Here is a 14,699-nt window from a genome sequence, read left to right as displayed (position 1 = left end):
GCCTTCTTTCAGTTTGTGTTTAGGGTTGGGCCTTTCTGGCCTCTTTTTGTGCCTGGTGATCTGGATCACATGGCATGAAAGCACTTACATGTGCTCAGACTCTTTCGCATCAGTTCCCTTTGCATAGTGGTACCCCTGCCTCGGCTCTTCATCTTTTCCCGGATGGATCCTGTCTTAAGTTTCATGAAACAACAACATCAACAACAACGACAACCCCCCAAACAAACAAACAAACAAACAAAACTTTAGTTTCCCCTAGCATTGAGAATAGCTACCTATGACACAGAAGAGGGGGTATGTTTTGCTTTTTAAGTAGACCTACAAAAAATTATCATGGAGCTGGGCATGGGGGTGCATGTCTTTCATGTTTGAGGCCTGAGTGATTTACATAGAGAGTTTTAGGCCAACCAGAGCTGCATAGTGAGACTGTTATAGTTGATCTTTTACTACTTTGTGGGTTCTTTCTTTTTCTAATCTCCATCCTTCTTCCTCCCTTCCAACCCCCTAGCACTAGATAGCAGAGAAGAAAAAGGATAGAAAGGAGAGGGAGCGAGGTTATCGTTATGCCACTTCCTGCCGATTAAGGGCATCTTTGAGATCTTTGGGACAAATTTGATTTTTGCCATCAGGATATCTAATTTTTTCTTTCTTCTTTGTGGACAATTACTTAACAAACCATGACTGACAGCAACCAACCAACACTGACAACCCACTCTCAGGGCCCTAGCATTTATATACCCTCTAAAAAGTCCCCAGAATTCCAAATATCACACAATGGCAGAAACTGTCTGGTGTCCGGACTTTTGCTTCTAGAACTGCCATTAGGACATGCTGTAGCCAGTGCATTCCAAAGTCTGTGTATTGTGTGGCAACATTGGAACTGCTTCCTGGATGAGAACTACATGTTTTAGACACATGTGTCTAGAGCCTAGCTTGCTTCGCCCCTGGTAACCTTTCCTAAGTAGCCATTTTCTTTCCTTCCTGAAAATGTCTTTTTATAAAGATTTCTAAGGAAGTAGAATTTGCACACCAGTGGTTTCTCAGGAAAACAAAATAGAGTACATCTATCTATCTATCTATCTATCTATCTATCTATCTATCTATCTATCTTTTGAGACAGGCTATTATTAATGTAGCCTAGGTTTGGCTTGAGTCTTATCCTTTTACCTCAGCCTCCTGAGTGTTATGGTTTACTACTACACACCAAAAAGCACAGGCCCAAACTGTAATATAGCAAGAGGACCAACTTAGTTGCAAAAAGAATCAATTTTCTTTGATTGTTCAGTTATGACCCATGTGGGATTGTTCAGTTATGACCCACGTGGATTAATGGGTCCAGGTTGCAAATGTTTGTCAAGAGGCTGGGTGGTAGGAAGAGGCACAAGGCTTCAGGCTCTTCTCTAAGAGAGTGGCGCCCAGTTCCGCCTACGTGTAGAATTAGGATGGCCAGGTCCTGCTGCAAACCTAGAAAATATTAAAGAAATATGGATGCAGACCCTAGCTAGATACCTGTGTTTTAAAACATTATTTGGGTGATACTAATATACACCTTGGTAGATTAACTGCTAGGTGAGAAGTTATGCTGTGTACATTAATTGTTAGACATGGAAGAATTCCATGAACTTGGTGAGTGAGAGAGATTACGGGCACAGGTATTGACAGATACTCTTTAACCAGAGACACGAGAAGGGTCGTGCCAAGGAGGGGAGTTCTGAATTGCTGGAGTTTTCGTAGGTGGAGAGAGAGGATTGGGGAGACTGGTGGAGACCAGAGGATGAATACCGCGAGAAGGGGTGGCCCCTGCACTTCTGGGTTTATTTTGAGGAATGTTTGGACTGACAGGGGTAGAGTTGGAGTGGATATTGGGCATCCGATCGCAACTGGATTGTGAACGTCTCCGGGGTCAGACTTAAGTTTTGGCTTTATCCTGCAGGTGTTGGACGACACTGAGGATGTTCGAAGAATGAAATGACCGGATGGAACTTTGAAGGCTGAGTCAAGGGGCAGAAGGGGTATGTGGTAGTTCAGGTTACATGGGGCAAGAGTGTGGGTAATGGGCGAGCAGTCGGGGAGGTGCTGCCGTTGTCCAGCTATGAGCCCAGGCTGTTGTGAGCTAGGGAAATGACAGTGGAACTCAATGTAACCATAACAGACGCTTGGATACCAACCACTTCCATAGTAAGTTTATTATCTACATCTCATTTAAACCCAACACCAACCTTGTATATGACATATCTTCTAAATCAAAAGGTGGCTATTTAGAGGTTATGCTAATGAGGTTATGCCTCATAAGAATCAGGGAGCTTGAGTGGTTGGTGGTCACAGAGAAAGAGAAGAACACGAAGTCACCAGATTGGAAGGAAGCATGGTGGGGTTCCTTAGTAGCTCAGTGCAGGTTATATTATCAAATTGTGCTAAATGTGCTTCAAGAGACTCCTTTTATTTCTGTGGTTTGATCTGTAATTGCTTCCTGAAAAAGCATGGAGCAGGCAAGAGAAGGGAAGCTACCCTTAATTCAGCTTGCCTCAGGGAAGAGTCTACAGGCCTCTTCTGTGTACCTTTGGGTTTTTAAGTGGTTGAGAATTAAATATGGTTGAATTTTACTTCCCTTCCTCCCCTTCTCTTCCTCATCTCCTCTCTCTCTATCTCTCTCTCCCTTTTTTCTCCCCACCTCTCCTTTCTTTCTTTTCATATACCATGGTGGTCAGAAAGACATTACAGCAGTTGTCTCCCCATTTTTCCTCATGGGGATTTCTGGGGATTGAACTTGGGTCATCAAATTTGGTAACAAGCACCTCTACCCATTAAGCCATCTTGCCAGTTCTTGTTTACATTTTAAAAGGGTCTAGGTACAGGACTAGGGTCTTCATATCCAGGCAAGTTTCCCTGAGGAGGGTTAAGTTTCCCCTGACCAGGGGGGCTTCTTTTCTCTTGTGGTCTGGTTAGCGTATATGGATCATGATGGTGTATTCGTCAGGGGACTTCCCTGTAGCAACAGCTTCCCTATGGCACCATGATGATACTGGATCGAGATGACATCATCACCGAGTTACAGATGAGTGAATTGTATCCACTACCATGCTCATTCATCGTTTAAATCAATGATGCTGTTTTGCATACCACAATCTTGAGGCGGAAATCAACAACACAGGCAATGGAATGCACTTTGCCCATCTGAAATATTTGTTTTCTGAAGTCAAATAGCAGAAGGTACTAGAGAGCTGAGGGATACTGGGAGAGACAGAGGTAGGCATGCATCATCATCATCATCATCATCATCATCATCATCATCATCATAAGAAATCTTGATTAGATTTTCCTAGGAATCTAATGGCAGGGCAGGATGAAGGCTGAAGTAAGAAAAGAGCTCTTTGCCTTGAACAATTTGCATTAGGAAATAGGACATTACAAATTAGGAAATGCAATAGCATTAGGAAATTAACACCATAGCCTCACTGTTTATTTTCTTACCGTAGAATCCCGGGACCTTCAATGGCAGGAGAAGGAGCGACCAGAAGACCGAGATGAATTTTAACACTATCCTAGAAGAGATTCTTATTAAAAGGTCCCAGCAGAAAAAGAAGACATCACCCTTAAACTACAAAGAGAGACTTTTTGTACTTACAAAATCCGTGTTAACCTACTATGAGGGTCGAGCGGAGGTAGGAGACAATCTCTGTCTACTCTGTCGTTTTCAGTGTTGACACTGTTGCTCTCTGTCGAGTTAATGAACTTGAGGTTACAAAAGTCTGTCCTTTAGACTTGGAAGTTGAGATTTAGCATGTGGTAGAACTCTGCACAAGTCTGTCACTATAGCTTAAGATATGTGGCTATCCATTTGGTGGCAGCCCCCCGAACAAATTAATCTGCCAGAGAAAATCCATTCCAGTATTTTATAGGTCCTTATAGAATTTATTAGGCATATTAAGCATATGGCTTTCCCCCACAAACCGCCATATTATGTATCAAAGCCCAAGCTGCTTCCAGTGAACCTTTCTTTACCACCTGCAGCTGATCAGTTATTTGGTGAACCATTTATTGAAGTTGATCTACAGGGAAATCTTTCATCTCTTGGTATTAAGCATCTACTGCAGTGGTTTATTTTTGTTTAGTTTTTTTGTTTATTTGTTTTATTTTTTTTGATGGGGTTAGGGAGATTAAAGAACCATGTGTCTAGTCAGCCCCTGCAGTGGGGTGCTGAGGTACAGTGGGGAAGACAGTGTCGGTTGGGCAGCTTCTGGCTTTCCCTAAGGAATGCGAGTGAATGGCTGTCTCTGTCTGACACAATTTCAAATCTTGCCATGGCCAACATGGTATTTTCTACTACTGCCATAGTCTTTTCTGTTAGAAATAATTTTAGGTTGTAGAGAACAGCTGGGGACCGGATCTCTCTCGACAGTGTGCTGTAGCAAACGCGGGCATGGCGAATGCCTGCTGTCCTGGTACGTGGACTGAAATGTAACTCTTCCTAGGGCATTGTTATCTGCTGCTGATTTACTTGTTTTGTTGTTGTTTTGGTTCCCTTGATTGACACAGAGTGGCATTGTTTCTCCTGAACCATCTTTATTTCTCCTGTTACTTCTTCTGTGGTATATCACTATCCTCTGCATCTACATGGATGCTCACAGCCACAAGGAAACTGATGCCCTATTCTGCTGGAGCAGCGTGCATGAGGTGCACAGATGCACATACAGGCAGAACACCATATGCATAGAGAGAAAATGTAGCACACTGATCACTCAGTATGAAGATCCTTAGTATACAACTGGCCCTTGATATCTGTAAGAGGGCTGGCTCCTCTCACCACCAACTCATATGCTAAAATCTATTACATAAAACAGTGAAGCATTTGCACGTAACCTGTATACCAACCTCTTGTGCATTTTACATTACCCTTATATTGCTTATAATGTCAGATATACTATTGATGCTTATATTGCTTATAATATCAGTTGTAGTATTGAAAACTACTCATTCTGTATTGCTTAGAAAATAACATGAGAAAAGGCTGTGTACTTTTGAACAGATGCAATTTTCCCTCCACATATTTTCCAGGGTTGGTTGACTCAATGGATTCAGAACCTACACAGGTATGGAAGGCTGGAAGGCTAACTGTGCAAAGTTAAAAGTGTCCTGACTGTTTAAGCAGAGAAAAGACAGGAGAGCCTCTCGTATTTCAGATCCCACTCCACTGTCTGAATGTGAAGTGGCTTCAGTGGTTGTAAGAACTGGAAAGGGCAGAATGAGGTGGTTGTCCAACATGTAGAAATCCCTCTTCAAACCCTTATGCAGTGTCCTTGTTTTTTCTGGCTTGCTCACTGGCCCCATGACCCTAGCCACCAGCTGAGTTTCTTTCCTGACTCTCCACTTCTCTAATGTGTGGGGCAGTGTTTTGATTGTTCATACTCTCTGCTGTCGTGGATGGTCTGCGGTTCTTTAGTGACTTGCTTCTTGAGCTGTTCACAGGTTTGTTGCCCCTCACAGTAAGAGATAAATAGTCACCAGGGGTAGGGACGCCGTAGCTAGATGGTAGAGTGTGTGCTTAGTATGTGCTTAGCGTGTACCAAACCATTGATTAGATCCACACACCTGAAACAACAAATACTTGCTTATATTGAATTATCATTTAAAGATAAGAATCAGAATTCTTGAAATAACAGTACTTCTAACAACACCGGGCAGGTTTCTGAATGACTCCTCTCTGCCTATTATCTAGAAAATCCAAGAAGCACTTCACACTGGAGTTGCTTCCCTGTTTGGGGGTGTGTGTTTGGTTCCTGTTTGCAGGGATGGGTCTTCTGCTTTTTGTCTCTCTGTTCTTGGAATCATAACTCAAAAAGCCTAGTGAGGCAGGGAGCCCATGAGAATGTTGGGTTAGAAAGTAAGATTCTAACCACTGGAATCATTTGAGAGATTTAAATCGTCTGTAGTTCTTTTGTTTTCAAAACAAACAAACAAACAAACAAACAAACCAATCAAAAACTAACAAACAGTGAAGAGGCTGCCTCTTGCTTTAGTCGTCCCCATGCTTAGTTCCCTCATGGCTATTGAATGCTTTGAATGGCCACTCCTCCTTTAGTCTCTGTATCCAGCTCCTGCAACATGGTGGCCAAAGCCTCTCCTCAATCTGTACCTTGCTAATCCACTCACTGTGCTTTTCAAAGTGTGCTGAGAAATTTTGTTTTAGATAGATCTTCAGACATCCAGTTAAACTATCCAGTTAAGTCTCACATTGAAAAACTATCAGGCCATTGGTTTCTTCAGTTTGCTTCTCATCTCTTCTGGTGACCAGTGGAGTTGGTTCACATTTGTGCATGTTCCAGGGAGCTGAGGGAGCAAAGATCTTGACAGTTTATGTTACACAATCTTACAGTAACACAGACCATGGTAAGTGGTGCTGCTGTCTTAGGGAGCTAAATGACAGATGAGATAGGTCACTTGATTTTCCTGGGGAGGCTCCATTCGATACAGGGACAGGAATCAGGGAAGCACAAGACTGGAGTTTGTTGAAAAAGCAAACAAACAACCCCCCCCCCCAAACCCAATGACAAGAATAAAAACAACAATATCAAACAGCAACAAATCCTGCTGACTAATGGTAAAGAAAAATGTTGAGCTATCGAATAAAAGAAATCAAGTACTATGTGAATTTTGCAACAATGATTAGGTCAGAAAGCAGGGGACTTTCGGCTGGACAGTGGCTGGTTTGCTGTCTACAGTACTGTCTGATTCAGCTTGGACACTCCACAGAGTCTATAAAGTCAAAGGGGGCTGAGCAGTGTGACAGGCCGTGTCCCTTCCCTCCTTTCCTCCCAGTTCCACCCTTCCACCTGGTTTCCCCCATTCTGCCCTCCTCTTCATCACAGAGAAGGGTAGGCTCCCAACCCTGGGTACCAACCCTCCCTGGCACATCGAGCCACATCAGGACTAAGTGCATCCTCTCGCACCGAGACCACACAAGGCAGCCCAGCTAGGGGAAAGGGATACAAAGGCAGGCAACAGAGTCAGAGACAGTTCCCTCTCCAATTGTTAGGGGACCCACATGAAGACCAAGCTGCACATCTGTTGCCTATGTGTAGGGAGCCTGGGTCCAGCCTATGCATAAGCAGGCCTTTCTTAGCATGCTCAGGCACACAGGTTATAACAATGGTATAACTTTTGAAACACTAACTACATGCTAGACACAGTACTCATTACTTTACACACGCAGGCTTATTTGGTTTCATTTCAGAATGAGGAACCAAGGCAAAGAAAGATAAAAGGCCTTGCATAAAGTCTGCCATACTAGAAATTGCATATTCTTACAAGAAATTGCAGGGCTGTTTCTTCAAAGCCTATCTTTGAAACAATCTTGCTACTCCAGGAAAAATTGGGGGGGGGGGGGCTCTTACAGCCCTCTGTAATGCAGATAAAATTTTATTTGAGGGTATTTTATTATTCTCAGTTATGACGGTTGTGAAATTTTTTGTATTAAAAAAAAAAGATTCACACTGAACAGGACTTTTTTTTTTTAAAGTCCTGTCTGCCTCTAATTGGATGTTCTAAAATAACATTTTCAGAGTTTAAAATTATTTTATGTAGATTGTGTCTTTTTATATGCTTAACTTCATTTTCATCTCCATTTTGACGGCAGCACAGATCTGAAATGAAGAGCTCAGAGTCTTCTTGGTAGACAAGAACAGGCTCCGGGGCCAGGTGGATGGTGTCATAGCGCCAGGTTCCTCGGTGACAGGGACTCTGGGGTTGGCACTCCTAGCCCACGCCTACATATCTGTCACTTTTACTCGGTTGTTCATTGTTGTAAGTCAGTAGTAACAGGGTTACCTGGTAAATTCTAGAAAGTTCTCAGGCTTCAAGAAGAGGTTGTAGGAAGTTGTGGTTTGGAATGCAGTCAAAAAGAAGTTCCCAATAACTTGGAGACCCACTCTGTAAGCTTCATCTCTGACGTTTAATGGGCTGAACCCTTTACCTGTGTGTATTAGCTCTGGCAGTTTGTAAACGTTGCAACTCTGAAGGGATATTCCTTAGGGCTTTCCCTAAAGAAGCCGATTCCCTACAGAAGCTCTGCTCCTGTGCAGAGGCTGGTTTTCCCAATGCAAGTGTTAACTGCTTGAGCTGGAGGGGTGGTTTCCCCGGTGACAGCTCTGCTCTGCAGGGGAAGGGTTTCCCCAGTGAAAGTGTATCAGTTCTGCTCTGTCAAGGGGGGAGGTTTCCTCAGTACAAGCTCTGCTTGGGCAAAAGTTTTAGAGCTTTGCTCAGAGAGTATCCTTAACAATCAGGAGCCAAGGGATACTGCAAAGCCATACTACTCAGCAAAGCTCACGTCAGAGATTTACTGGAAGGGAAAAACCCAGGAGAGGAGATGCCTCTGCTGGGGGAGAAGACGCAGAGAACTGAGCAGAAGGCAGGGCTTATATAGGATTTCTTGGGGACGAGGGATTTCCAGGTTGGTGATTGGTGGGATTTAAATTTCTGAGTTTGGGCAAGCTCAGGGATTGTTGAGTTTTCCTGTTTGGGGATTGGTGGGTTTCTGTTTCTTGGCCCTGTTTCTTGGGCTTGGGGTCAAGTCAGGGTCAAGGTGTTTTTCCTTTGCCCTTTGACCTTACACAGTTAGTTTCAGAACTGAGTCTTAAACATTGTAGGACATCCGGTTGGTATCTAGTTAGTGAGGCTAACCGAAGTTCAGATTCTCATTCTTGTACATTTCTAGTGTGATATGAAGTGTTAGAGGTATTGGGATAATGAAAAAGAAGAGTTTTGTTTGTTTGTTTGTTTGTCTCTTTTCAGCTTCCTGAGAGCTGGGGACAGGGATCATGGCTCACCCATCTTTTTACTGCTGAGGGTTTTGCACATGTGGATGCTCAGTATGTGATGCATGGTTAAGGGATGAGGATGGCAGATGAGCTAGGGAGACCTTTACTCAAGAAGCAGGTTGAGTGGGAGTATCCATGACCACCAGATGTCTGGTTCCATCTTTCACTGAGATTCCCTGACGGGAAAGGAAAGCAATTAGTTATAGTTATGATGTCACAGACTGCTGAACACCTTGGAAAGCTTTATCATTCTAGAGGGCGTCCCGGGTCATATAAGAGTTGTTTTCTTTAACTAGGCTTGGGAAACTAGAAGCTCTTAGTATTATAGGGACAAGAGCCACCAAGATGGAGTGCTTCTTCCTTGTAGATTAGTTCATCGCCAAGTGGAAACCTCAGGCATAGGCCTTAGTCCCTCTCTAAAGGTGTGTATCTTGAATCACCTCATTGCATGCTGGGAAGTTGGTGTGCCTGGGATAATAATTTGTTTTTACTGCAGAGCCCTTGGAAGCACTTGCATCACACTGTAGATGTCAGAGGCCCCCTCTCATCCAGGGTTGCAGCAAACACTCAAAAGGGTATGCCCCAACTCATGAATGGAACCATCCCTTAGTTTGCCCCTGTACAAACATATTTCTGATAAAGCTTAATGTAAATTTTATATAGAGAGATTACTCTTATTTGATAACAAACAGAAGAATCAGCTGTATCATTACATGAAAACTCATTTTCTTATTGGCGTTTCAGCCTCTCTGTTTCTGAAGTAAAGTGGCGTTATACCGACTTCTCGTTTATATTTTACTTCCCTTTCTTCTGTCCCTTCTTCCATTTTTGACTTTTGTTTGTCGTCCTCTCCTTGATACCTGAACTTCTGCCTCATTAATCATTTGAAAATGCCAAGATATGAGGTCAGAAGTCTAAAGGCCTGACACTATCTTCATTTGCTAAATTAATTATCTTCATTGGATAACATTCACTCTTTTTCCTCAGGACGCTGAGGCCCTTTTAAAAGGGTTTATTTTATTTAAATGGGTGTTTTGTGTGCATGTATGTGTGTGTATGTGTGTGCTTGGTGCCTGAGGAGGTCAGAAGATGGTGTCAGATCCCCTAGAACGGGAGTTAAGGGTAACTGTGAACTACCATGTGGGTGTTGGGTATTGAACATGGATCCTCTGTAAGAACAAACATGCTCTTAAGCACTGAGCCATCTCTCCACCCCCAAGATGGACATCTTTTTATAGCCACAGAACAATGGTACAGAGACCAATATGCAAACATTGCGGCAGTCTGTAGTCGTGTATCATTCAGGTGCCCCAACGTCTCTTTAGCTGTTTCTCTCCTGTCTTCCTTCCCCACCCCAAAGTCCAGGATATAATTCATTAACACACATTGACTTAGTTGGCCAAGAAATAGTTTTTTGAAGCTCCTGGTGAAGGAAAAGAAACATCTGTAAGACACAAGTATATCAAAAGCTCCCGGTGAGTACATGTAACAGGTCCCAGCAAGAAATCATCTTAGTTAGTTCTCTTGCTCTTGAAAGAGTCAAGATTCATTTTTTTTTTCAGTTGTGTGTACGTGCCCGTGTGAGATCCTGTCCATTAAGTGTATAGCTCCCCATGGAGAACAGAGGACACAGGGTTCCCCGGAGCTGGAGTTACCCATGTCCTGTGCAAGAACTGCTGGTGCTCTTAAGCCCCGAGTCATCTCTACACCCCAACATGCTCTTATGCGCCATGCCTTTGAGGATGGATGATCTCCCTCTGCACAAATGTATTATTTCAGCATGGTCTGCTAGGGTGTTAAAAAAATCAGTTGTTATTTTATGTCTTTCGCCAATTTCCTTAACTTTGTATTATTTTGTGGATTAAATCAGAATTTAATCCTCTTGGAACTTTAAGTAGGGACAATAACAAAAATATCTGAGACCTGACTGTGGCAGCTGTGCTTTATTGGTTATGTACAGTGTGAGAGACAAGGGCTATAAGAAAGACCAGCAGTTTCGCTCAGAAGCGGTATTGTCTGGTATAATTTATTTATAAAACTTGGTTCTCAGCAGCGCTTAGTGATACCAACAAGACAATTTCCATAACAGTTTTCTTCATTGAATTTTCGCAAGCTTTAGCTCTCAGCAATTTTTAGTGGTAATCAAAAGTCAAGCTTGCATCAACGTTTTATTTAGCCCTCTTTCCCCTCACTGAATGTATTCAACAGACTGTGCTGAAGGGACCGAAGGCAATTATAAAACCTTGGCTTCCGGGAAGCTTGGGGAGTGGCGTAGTTGAAGTCAGCTGGGTCTCCCCACCTCTTTCTTGTCATCCATCTGTTTGGAAGTGACTGGCTTGTCTTTGCCACACTGTAATCGGCTTTTTGTAGAAGTTTCTTCCAAAGCCTTCTGATGTCACAGGTTATATGATGAGCATTTTGTCTCTGTTGGACCGGGAACTGCTGGGCTTAGAGACCCTTAGAGCCCTGGAGTTGCTTCCTTGAGATTCCATTTTCCTCTACATGTTGGATGATAAGAATAGGGATGATGCTGGGAGGTAAGGACTGCACACACACATGCACACACGCACACACACACACACACGTCCACACACACACACACACACACATGCCCTATCCTCCAACACACATACACACTATCCTTCAACACACACACACACACACACACACACACACACACACACACACACACACATGCCCTATCTTCCAACACACACACACACACACACACACACACAAACACCCTATTCACCAACATGCTTAGTACTCACCCACACACCCTATCCATTTCCTAACACACATACTTCCTAACACACATACCTACACATAGCCTATTCCTCAAAAACACACTCATACACTTACTCTATCCCCCCAAACACACACATACACGAGAGAGAGAGAGAGAGAGAGAGAGAGAGAGAGAGAGAGAGAGAGAGAGAGAAAGCACAAAGAATAGGAATGGTTGGTCTTACTGGGAGACTATTTAAAAAGAGATCAAATTTTGGTAATGCAATATGCTTTAGTTGCAAACACAAATTGTTGTGATTTTTAAAAAAAATTATATATATATACATATATATGTATATATATGTATATATATATACATATATTTATACTTTACAACTCAATATTGGCCCTTCCTTTCCTCCCAGTACCCCCTCATGCAGGTCCTTCACCCCCCATTCCACCTTCCTTTTCTCTTTTGAGAAGGAAAAGCCCCCTTCTGGGTGTCACCCACTCCCACTAACACCCCCTCCCCCACATTGTTTTTTGCTGTATAGGGTTTGGGGAATGTCATAAAGGTTTTCAGATGGCCTTCCAAGCACATGAGAAAGGTTAAGCAGAAGTCGCTCTGTGCAGAGGGGACAGCATGAGCAAAGGCCCTGAGAATAAAACTGGGCTTGGTGAGTCTGGAATTTTTATGGTCCCAGACCTGTGTGGACGTATATAATAAGTAGTCACTCATACAGAGGGATTGCTGGTTTGTCGTAATGAATAACTACACATTTTTAGAGGTTGAAGAGACTTTCTAGAATGACTTCCAGGTGTTCCAGTTTGGGAAACTGAGGATAAAGAGATGATTTGCTTCAGGTCACCAGTTAACTGATTTCCCAGCCTGGGCAAAAAAACCCTCATTTTCTGATTACACCACCTCAGTTCTGGAGAGGATGTGTGTGGGTTGTGCAAACACGTGAGAACACTCTACCATATCAGATAACTCAGTGGTGTAAAGTCAGAGCAGATCCCAGCAGGCTCAGCATCTCACTCGGGGGAAGAGCAAGTGAATCCTGGGGCTCTGGGTTCAATCCCAGCTCCAGGTAGGAGGGTGTGGACCAGCAACAGCCTGATCGATGACTGATCAGACACTGTTGCCTGAGAAATGTGTCGGCCTCCTCCATTTAAAGCCTTGTGCCCGTTCAGCATCTCAGTCTCCTCTGGTTATCTTGGTCCTGACTCAGGTCAGTTCAGACGATGTTTTAGACATCCCCTTAGCAAACGCCTCACACTTCTGCATGTCTGCACATTTATTCCTGTGTTCTTAGTGCCCCTGCTTTCCCTGACCAACTACAGTAAATAGTGGTTTCCCAAATTGTTGTTTAATAATTTAAGCATGTCACAGAGTAAGTACGTCACACTTTTTACTCAGGACAGTTTCTGCTGTTTGTGATTGCAGGGCTGTGATCAGAAAGTATGTAGTGAGAGCAGAAATATCTCTAGACACCGTCACATGGTTGCCATTTTCATTTAGTTTATTTTTATTATTTTGAGGACATCTATTATTAAAATTTAGAAAGTTTTTTATAAAGTGTTTGCTGATGTTAATCTCTCCCCGAGTAAAAAGTGGACATTGTTAGTATATACCAGAAGATATCACACGACAATTTGAAAAAATAGACTTTATTATACCGGGAGATGTCACATGACAATTTTAAAAAGCAGAACTACCCTTTGAATTGCTTCTCACAAGTAGCAAAGTATAATCAGAGGGGAATTTAGAAGCATGCATGTCACTTGCAGTGACTTCAATGGAATGGATTGTTTTTGATTGTGTCAGGAAAATCCTAACACTGCTAGCTTTGTGAATAGACTGTATGTCCAAGATAAATGTTGAAGTTTAATAATTACCAGTGACAACTGTTACCTATTTCTTAGACCAAGTTTATGTTTGTCTTTGATTTTTAATTTTTCAGTTCTTTTCTTTTTTACGGAGCAAAACGATGTCTCAAACTTACTATGTAGCTCAGGCAGGCTTGAACAGCCCCTCCTTGCTGGGTTAAAGGCATGAAAGACTATTCTTGGCTTAACCTTTTTCTTTTGTCATTTTAGAAAACAGTCACTAAGATTTGCAAATTCGTTTGTAAGTTACCCCAGAGAAAAATTGTTCAGAATGTGACAATATAGTTGTTCAGGACATCTTAGACTCTCTAGTGCTTTGTAGTCAGTTGTGGAGATGGCGTTTCTCCCATTCACAATAGGAGAAAACAACAACACTTTCCAACAACTCTTCTTATTCCGTCTTCAGTCCAAGATCCTCTGTGTAGAGCCCCCTGCACTCACCGCTGCAGAAGATATGTGAACTAGGCCTTTCCTAGCTGTCCAGACTGCAGCATGTACCCCTTGATCCTCACTGAGGTTTGGGGGCACACCCTCTGCTAGCACATCATGTGCTTTCCTTTGTAATATATGTGATTTGGCTCACTTGCTGAGCATGGCGGAGGGTCAGTCAGTTGGTACAGAATGGGGGAAGCAGAGTTATTAGAGAGACTAAACTCTGGCCTGGCTCAGCTCACAGTCTGATTGTGCCTCACGCATACCTCCGTGGGCTCCTGCTACTTTCTCTTGTTATCTAGGCTCTGTGGGGAAGGCAACCTGGCCGCCTCTCCTGCAGTTCCTGTTCCCTGTTTTTGTCAGCAGTGTTTTTTGCAGATGTTGTGGCTTGCTGATTAGGCTGGATTGTTAGCTTTCCAGATGTGCTCCAGATGTGCTATGGTGCCATTTTGCCTACAGGAGGGGTTCAGGGCTCCCTTCTATCTACAAATTGGATGTGGAGAGTGATGGAGATACAAGGGTTCTGCGTATGTACCCGTGTGGCTCCGTCTTATCAGCTTTCCCATAAATTATGCCTGGAAATTGCCTATAGCTGTTTCATAAGTAAAGAAGGAGCCCAGGGACAGCCAAGTCAGGTACACCCTCATTTAACATCATGCTTCAGGATGCCTTATCTCTCCGGCTAGCACCCTGACTGTTAAACCACATCGTGCTACTTTCCACCCAAGGGGACTTCCATACACATCTTCACTGACCACCTTGGTGCGTGTGCTTCCTTCCACCTCACTTCCTTTGGCTCAATTTATTTACTTGGTGTGCGTGTTTATGTGTGTGTGC

At 43.2% G+C, this 14,699-nt stretch overlaps 1 protein-coding gene across 4 annotated transcripts in view; it reads left to right on the top strand.

The window, feature by feature from the left end:
* Window positions 1–14,699, top strand: part of Tec (tec protein tyrosine kinase) — a 108,712-nt gene that overhangs the window by 38,464 nt on the left and 55,549 nt on the right. For 3 of the 4 annotated variants that reach the window (XM_034509127.2, XM_076938625.1, XM_076938626.1), the window contains 2 exons: window positions 1,934–2,012; window positions 3,477–3,662. In XM_034509127.2, the coding sequence (XP_034365018.1) occupies window positions 3,525–3,662 (138 nt within the window). In that variant the 5' untranslated portion in view covers window positions 1,934–2,012; window positions 3,477–3,524. Of the gene's footprint in view, window positions 1–1,933; window positions 2,013–3,476; window positions 3,663–14,699 lie in introns of those variants that run through there. The other variant, XM_076938627.1, reaches the window with a different exon arrangement.

This window comes from Arvicanthis niloticus, chromosome 7, assembly GCF_011762505.2.
Source record: "Arvicanthis niloticus isolate mArvNil1 chromosome 7, mArvNil1.pat.X, whole genome shotgun sequence".
NCBI lineage: Eukaryota > Metazoa > Chordata > Mammalia > Rodentia > Muridae > Arvicanthis > Arvicanthis niloticus.
This window is presented reverse-complemented; position numbering and strand designations above follow the sequence as displayed.